The sequence below is a fragment of the Capsicum annuum genome, unplaced genomic scaffold (genome assembly GCF_002878395.1).
Source record: "Capsicum annuum cultivar UCD-10X-F1 unplaced genomic scaffold, UCD10Xv1.1 ctg43785, whole genome shotgun sequence".
Lineage (NCBI taxonomy): Eukaryota > Viridiplantae > Streptophyta > Magnoliopsida > Solanales > Solanaceae > Capsicum > Capsicum annuum.
The window spans coordinates 1,109-9,095 of record NW_025851284.1 but is presented as its reverse complement, the minus strand read 5'-3'; the positions used below and the strand labels follow the sequence as shown (position 1 = coordinate 9,095).

At 39.5% G+C, this 7,987-nt stretch overlaps 1 protein-coding gene across 1 annotated transcript; it reads left to right on the top strand.

The window, feature by feature from the left end:
• The first annotated feature begins 3,634 nt into the window (after nucleotides 1-3,634).
• Nucleotides 3,635-7,495, top strand: LOC124892086. Its single transcript, XM_047403530.1, has 2 exons — nucleotides 3,635-5,565; nucleotides 6,860-7,495. Exons 1-2 carry the CDS (start codon nucleotides 4,974-4,976, stop codon nucleotides 7,060-7,062), a joined length of 795 nt encoding a protein of 264 aa, XP_047259486.1. The 5' UTR covers nucleotides 3,635-4,973; the 3' UTR covers nucleotides 7,063-7,495.
• The last annotated feature ends 492 nt before the right edge of the window (nucleotides 7,496-7,987 follow it).

The following is a 7,987-nucleotide window of genomic DNA, read 5'->3' as shown; positions in this document are numbered from 1 at the left end:
GGCAGGTTTAAGGTGGTTAACTATTTTGTTTAACAACATTTTCAAGAAGGCGAGAATGTCCGAGGCTTGGAGGTAGGGTACAATGATTCCGTTATACAAAAACAAGGGTGACATTCAGAGTTGCACCAACTATAGGGATATCAAACTGTTGAGTAATCCTATGAAGATTTGGGAGAGGATGGTTGAGCGGAGATTGAGGAAGATCGTGTCCATTTCGGAGAATCAGTTTGGTTTTATGCCTGGTCGCTCGACGACGGAGGCAATCCACCTGGTGAAGAGATTGATGGAGCAGTATAGGGAAAGGAAGAGGGATTTGCACATGATGTTCATCGACTTGGAGAAGGCGTATGACAAAGTCCCTAGGGAGGTTCTTTGGAGATGCCTAGAGGCAAGAGGGGTCCCGGTAGCGTACATTAGAGCTATTAAGGACATGTACGGTGGAGGAAAGACTCGGGTGAGAACGGCGGGAGGGGACTCAGAACATTTTTCCGTCGTGACAGGGTTGCATTAGAGTTCGAATCTTAGTCCGTTTCTGTTTGCGTTGGTGATGGACGTGTTGACGCGAAGTATCCAAGGGGAGATACCGTGGTGTATGTTGTTTGCGGATGATGTAGTGTTGATTGATGAGACGCGGAGAGGTGTGAATGAAAAATTGGAGGTTTGGAGGCAAACTCTTGAATCTAAGGGGTTCAGGTTGAGTAGGTCCAAGACGGAGTATATGGAATGCAAGTTTAGTGACTTGACGTAGGAGGAAGATGTGGTCGTGAGGTTGGATTCCCAGGATATTTGTAAGAGAGATAGTTTTAAGTATCTTGGGTCTATGATTCAGGGGAATGGCGAGATTGATGAGGATGTCGCTAACCGTATTGGAGCAGATTGGATGAAGTGGAGGCTCGCCTCGGGAGTGTTGTGCGATAAGAAGGTCCTACTTAAGCTTAAAGGCAAATTTTACAAAGTGTCAGTCCGTCCAGCTATGCTATATGGAGCAGAGTGTTGGCCAGTCAAGAACTCACACATTCAGAAAATGAAGGTGGCGGAAATGAGAATGTTACGTTGGATGTGTGGTCTTACTAGAGGGGATAGAGTTAGAAATGAGACAGTCCGAGAGAAGATGAGAGTGGCTTCTATGGAGGATAAAATGCGGGAAGGAAGGTTGAGATGGTTTGGGCATGTGATGAGGAGGGGTACAGATGCCCCAGTCCGCAGGTGTGAGAGGATAGTGTTGGAGGGTTTCAAGAGGAGGAGAGGTAGGCCGAAGAAGTACTGGAGAGAAGTGATTAGATACGATATGGAGCAGCTGCAGCTTACCGAGGACATGACCCTAGATGGGAAGGCGTGGAGGTTGCGAATAAGGGTAGAAGGCTAGGATGAGTGCGTGAGTTGTAGCAAGTAGGTAGGAGCCATTAGTCAGGAGGGCCCAGGTGTCCCTCGTCTGTGAATGTTTGTGAATGTTTGTTACTACTAGGGGGTGTCGTATTCTGGATGCCCTATCGCTTATCTCTTATTTATTGCGCCTATTTATCTTATTTAGTATTGCTCGGATTTATACTTTATTTTATTTTTATTTTAGTATGTCTTATTCTTTTTTATGTTATGCCATCCATCATGCTTCACTACGCTTTGGTTACTATGCACTACCTGGAGCCGGGATCTATCGGAAACAGCCTCTCTACTTCTTTGGAGGTAGCGGTATGGACTGCGTACATTTTACCCTCCCCAGACCCCACTTTGTGGGAATACACTGGGTTTGTTGTTGTTGTTGTTGTTGTTGTTGTTGTTGCAGATCAGCAGAGTAATTTGAAGACACAAGATTTGTTTTGTTATGATGACCTTGCTGATGATTCGGGTATTGTAAGGCCGGTTGATCAGAATGAGCATCTAGTATTCTAAGATGACACTCAATTTGAGATCAAATATTTTTGTTAGGATAACACATTGTTTGATCAACAGGCCTTACAATACCAGAATGTCCAAGTCCAGCTTCTGAAATGTCCAAGTGCCAACTCATTCTTATCAAGTCGCTTCAACATGAATTTCTTCAAACCATGAATCATTTTATTTTCAGGTTGGACAACTTGTTCAGGTCCTCAATTGTATATATTCTACATCGCAGACTCAAGCTGGCTGGTAAAAGAGCAAGACTGATGTTGATATAGTTTACTATCGGTAATTGCTAAGGTTCGTTATATGTTTAAGTGTGTCAAAGGTTTATTCAAGCACTTGGTCAGCAGCAGGAGATGTGCTGCTGGTAGTTTTCTTCTTTTTTTGAATTAAACCATTGATTTAGCTGGTATGGTTTTGTGTTTTAGGAAAAAAAGGGACTCAATAAAGTGACCGTACCATATATTGTTGCAAAAATGAGTTAATACTATTTCTTGAACATCTAATTGGTATCTTTCTTTTTTTTTAGGAAAGTGATAGAGGCCCGGCAAAGCAGAAGAAGGTGAAAATTGTTTTGGTTATAGGTTGGGACTTTCGTAATTCCTTTACTTGCACTGCCTATTGTAATTACGTCTACTGCATTTTATATTTCTTTAGAAGAAACTTAAACTGCTTCTTTTGCTCTTGTTTTGTCACGAAAAATGCATCCTTTGCTAAGTTTTACCTAGTGTTCATACATGATATCTTATTTGATTACGGTGGAAGGTGATAAAAATTGTAAGCGACATACTTTTCTGTGGCTTCCAGGCCCCACATATCTGATCTTCAGCATAAGAGGATGGAAAAGAACAACATTTTTCTGTCTTCTTTCTTTTCCTTTTTTGTGACGCTTAGAATGTAAGGTGTTACAATTTGTCTGTGATGGGGTGATCATTGGGTTCTGGTTTAGTTGGGGTTGGGTTGGTAGGTCAGGTTGAATAGTGATACAAGCATGAGAAGCACCAAGACCACAAGACCTTTTACAAGGAATCAAGTCAAAGAGCTACATGGTCTTCAAGCAATGTTCACGAAGTTGGAAGCTTGTGATTGTTTCATGAGTTCACCTATTGGAGTGTATATGCTAAAGTGTGAAGAGGAGCTTTGAAATACGCTCCAAAGCCGCCTCTATTTGGGGGTTCATTAAGGGCATTCTTGTCTTTTAATGACCTATTTTTACACTCCAAAGGAACACCCTTCATTAAGGGTATTTTTGTTATTATTTGTAATAAGTATAAATAGACCCTTTAGCTTGTATTTTCCCAAGACTTTGATGAAATTGGATATTACTCTTATATTTTAGTTTTTAGTCTCTAGTTTTAGCTCTTAGAATCCGAAAGTAGTCCAAGAACATTTGAAGTTAGGGTTTCACTTGTTTTGGATAATTTGGCAAGAATGGTGGTTTGGGGAAGAGTGTTTCCTTTGGGTCACCTAAGAGAAAGGTTTGAACTCTTGTTTGTGAAGTGTGTTTGAAGATTTGAAACATCTTCTAGTGCTAATCACTTAATAAGGGTAAATAAGGGTAAGAGTCTTTCTATCTATCTTTCAATTTCAAGTAATCTTCTTCTTCATCTCCATTCTATGTGTTGTTTTCTCTTTGTTTGGTTGCTGGAATTTGCATCTTAGTAGCCAATTTCATGTGTTTGGTAGTCTTTAGGCTATCATTTGGTATCAAAGCCTTGTTTAGGGGTGTTCCTACATCTCTAAATCTTGGTTTTAGTGTTATTATATGAAAATCTCATCAAAAAAAGAGTCAAAAATCCAAAAATCTCAAAAATATTGTGTGTTGTCTTGTGTGTTTATTGTAGATCCGAAAATTCCAACGTAGATCTACAAGTTTTTACTTTGTTTTGAAGGTTTCTTGTGTTAGATTCTTGTTCCCTAACACCTAGGGAGTCTAGATCTACTTTTATTAAGCTTAGAATCCACCATGGCTATGGAGTTTTGAGGCTTTTTGAGCTATGGACGTTTTTGGCATGGTGATTTAGGCGTGATTTGTGGCTGGTTTTATGTTGGTTGTGTTTGTCTTAGCCTAAGGAACCTAGATATACAAGAAAATCCAAATTTGGGGTTCATTTGATAGAAGGTCAAACTTTGGTCAACTCTTGAATATTCATCTTGTTCTTCAATCTTCATCATACCTTGTTTGAGAAGAATATTCAAAGGTGTTATTTGATCTAAAAGAGGGAAGGAAGAGGGAGAAAAAGTTGTTTGTCCAAAAGAATATTCAAAGAATATTCCATTCTTTCAAAAGGAGGAGGGTACAAGGGGACAAACAAAGTACAAGTGCAATTATTAGGGGGGGACCATTTCATTTCATTTTTCATTTGAGACTTGAAAGAACCCTAAATTGCCTCATTTCATCCCTAAATCCGAAATTATCATTCCCAAAGGGTAGTGTTTGGCCAAAATTAAGTTTTGGAAAAATTTGAAAATTTCGAAAAATGACAACCAACCACGAAGTGCCACGTCATCATTTGTGCTCAACCAAAATTCGACTCTAAACTTAGATTTCTTAGTTTCTAATTTTTGATTCTAGTTTCTTTAAGCTAATTCTATCACTAATTAACAAACTAGTAAGTACCTACTAGGTTGGTAATTAGATTAGAGTTCGTTTATTTCGCGTCTTCGATTTTTGTGTGCTTTTCTCGTTTTTAAATTCGTAGTATTTTGTTGGTTCAAGTGTGTGCATCACTTTATTTGAGTTGTATCAATCCAAGATCAATTCCGATCCAAAGCTTCTCACCTCTCAAGTAACTTGCCAAGTATTGCCGATTCTCCAACACTTGTGAAACCAAGTGTGAGGTGAGGTTGAGTGTGAGTGAAGTGAGGCTTTTGAACTAACTCGTTGAAGTGAGGCTTTTGAACTAACTCGTTTGTTCGTTTTGTAGGTTGTTTTGCTTGCTGTTTTTTGCACTTTGTAGGTACATTTTTCCATGGAATCCGGGGGTACTACTTCCCAATCTTTGGGAAATGATGCTATTGGAGCCTTGATGGCTCAAATTGAGGCCTTGGGCCGAGACATGAAGAGTAACCATGATGCCTTGGCCTGAAAAATGGAAGATAGTCATGATGCCTTGTGGAATGATATGGATGCTATGAAGGGTCACATGACTAGAATAAAAGCGGGGGTAGATAGACTATGTCCACCAAACCCTTCACAAGTCCAAATACCACAAGTCCAAAGATCCTACACTTCACAAAATCCAATGTCTCCCCTCCACAAGTTAGAATCCGAAGAGAATGAGGCCAAGCCTCAAGATGGAGAGAAACTTAAGGGTGAGATACAAAAGGAGTATGAAAAAAAGAGGGAAAAAGAAAAGGAAGCCGTGGGGAGTGATGTTAGGATGGAAGAAAAATGCTTGATTGTAGATCTTGTCCACAAAGAATCCTTATTACTCACTAACCCAAATACTAGCATTTTGCCTAGTATTTTACCTTCTCATGTGCAGGTTCAAGACCCTAGATGTCCCAAGGAGAAGCCCAAGGAAGTTCCCTTCAAGCCCTTGGCCGAAAGTCCCTATTTGGGAACAAGCGATGAAGAAGTGAATCCAAAGGGAAACCCTGACCTATTCCCTTGTAATGTGGGGCATGAGGGCTGCCATGATGTGAAACCAAGTGAAGAAAACACTTCCCATGATCTACAAGGTAACAAAGCTCTCTCCTACACTCCTAGAAACTTGAATTGTTGTGAAGTGGCTAGTAGTGGCCAAAGTGGTGTAGTTTTGGATTGTCTTTGTGAAGAAGTGTATGAATCTTCCTTTTGTGATACTCTTGGTGTTGTTAGTTTGCATAATGACCAAACTCTTGTTGTGAGTATGCAAGCACTAGTTGATCCTTTAGATGACAAAATCAATTCTTTTTGTAAGAATGATTTGTGTCCATCTAGTGCTAGCACTTATAACTTGAATAAGGTCATATTACCAAGTGACAAGAGTATTCACACACTATTGGACACACTATTGGACTGCCCTAGTACAAACCAAGGTAACTTGGGTACATTCTACACTCCCTTGAGTTTAAAATATTGTGATGTGATTTCGGGTACATCTAGTGTGGAAGTACATGCTTCCTTCTTTGATAATGCTTTGGGTGAGTGTGATACCCTAGTAAATGGAATGAGTAGCCTCGGTTTATTCCCTTGGCCCCTTTATCCATTTGATCCTGGTGTACTAGTGGGAAGGAAAAGGGATTGTTTCGGTTTGCGCTTATTTTCCCTTGATGTTTTTCTTATCCATATCCTTTGTAATGCTCATATTAGATGTTTCATGGTTAAAACAAGGGATTGCTGGTTGTATTTTAAAAGTGTACCCCCTCGGCATGATGTCTTCACACTTGATTTCTTTCTATACTACCTCTTTAGCTATGATGATAAGCATGTTAATTTTGAATTTGTATTGTGTAGAGGTAGGAAGTTTGGTGGCTGGTTTCATTATTTGAATGATGATGATATGTGGATGAGGTGGACCTTAGGAACAATAGTGGCACCATATTTGACGAGGTCCTTTGTAGAGATAATAAAACAAATGTATCTTATGGTTCCGAAGCCAAAGGTAGTCTTACCTTTTGGGTATAGTGAAGCCATTAAGACCATTGTAGTTTCCTTATCTCTTGATATTTTCCAAAACCACCTCCTTTGTTCCATTCATGCTAAGCTTTTCATGTCACACACAAAGGACCCATGGATGTATTTCAAATGTGAACAACCTTGGCTTGTTGATATATATGATGGTCTTTTGTTGCACTCCTCTTTCCTTGATGTCTATCTTAGCCAAGTCCTTTGTGATGCTTGTAGTAAGTGTTTTATGATCATAACAAAGGATTTTTGGCTATATTCCAAGAGTGTACCTCCTTGGCATGGTTATATCATTTGTGGTACTAATGCTAACCCTCCTACCATGAAGATTGTGTGCTTGTTTTCTTCTCTCTTTGGTGTTGCTAGATGTGAATTTGGGGACAAATTCCGTTCAAGATGGAGAGGATGATACAAGCATGAGAAGCACCAAGAGCACAAGACCTTTTACAAGGAATCAAGTCAAAGAGCTACGTGGTCTTCAAGCAATGTTCACGAAGTTGGAAGCTTGTGATTGTTTCATGAGTTCACCTATTGGAGTGTATATGCTAAAGTGTGAAGAGGAGCTTTGAAATACGCTCCAAAGCCGCCTCTATTTGGGGATTCATTAAGGGCATTCTTGTCTTTTAATGACCTATTTTTACACTCCAAAGGAGCACCCTTCATTAAGGGTATTTTTGTTATTATTTGTAATAAGTATAAACAGACCCTTTAGCTTGTATTTTCCCAAGACTTTGATGAAATTGGATATTACTCTTATATTGTAGTTTTTGGTCTCTAGTTTTAGCTGTTAGAATCCGAAAGTGGTCCAAGAACATTTGAAGTTAGGGTTTCACTTGTTTTGGATAATTTGGCAAGAAAGGTGGTTTGGGGAAGAGTGTTTCCTTTGAGTCACCTAAGAGAAAGGTTTGAACTCTTGTTTGTGAAGTGTGTTTGAAGATTTGAAACATCTTCTAGTGCTAATCACTTAATAAGGGTAAATAAGGGTAAGGGTCTTTCTATCTATCTTTCAATTTCAAGTAATCTTCTTCTTCATCTCCATTCTATGTTGTTTTCTCTTTGTTTGGTTGCTGGAATTTGCATCTTAGTAGCCAATTTCGTGTGTTTGGTAGTCTTTAGGCTATCAAATAGTCTTGTTAGGATCGAATTAATCAAGTGTGATGTGAAAGGTAGCAAGTTCTTTTTGCTGGTATGTTTCATTGGGGAGCTCAAAGAAGAGATTGGGGAGATGGTGAAGTGAAGCATTTGAAGAGATTGGGGAGCTCAAGTTCTTTTTGTTGGTATGTTTCATTGGGGAGCTCATGCCTGAGAATACTGTTAGGCCTGAAGTGAAGCAAGAAGATTACCCCTGCCTGTACCTATTTCCACACCATCACCAATTTTGGCAGCATTCTCAACTTCAGAACCAGTCTTTACTGAAACCATGTGAAGTGATGTCTAGTTTATCCAAATCTCTCTCTCTCAGTTCCACACAACAAGAATTAACAGTTGACGACA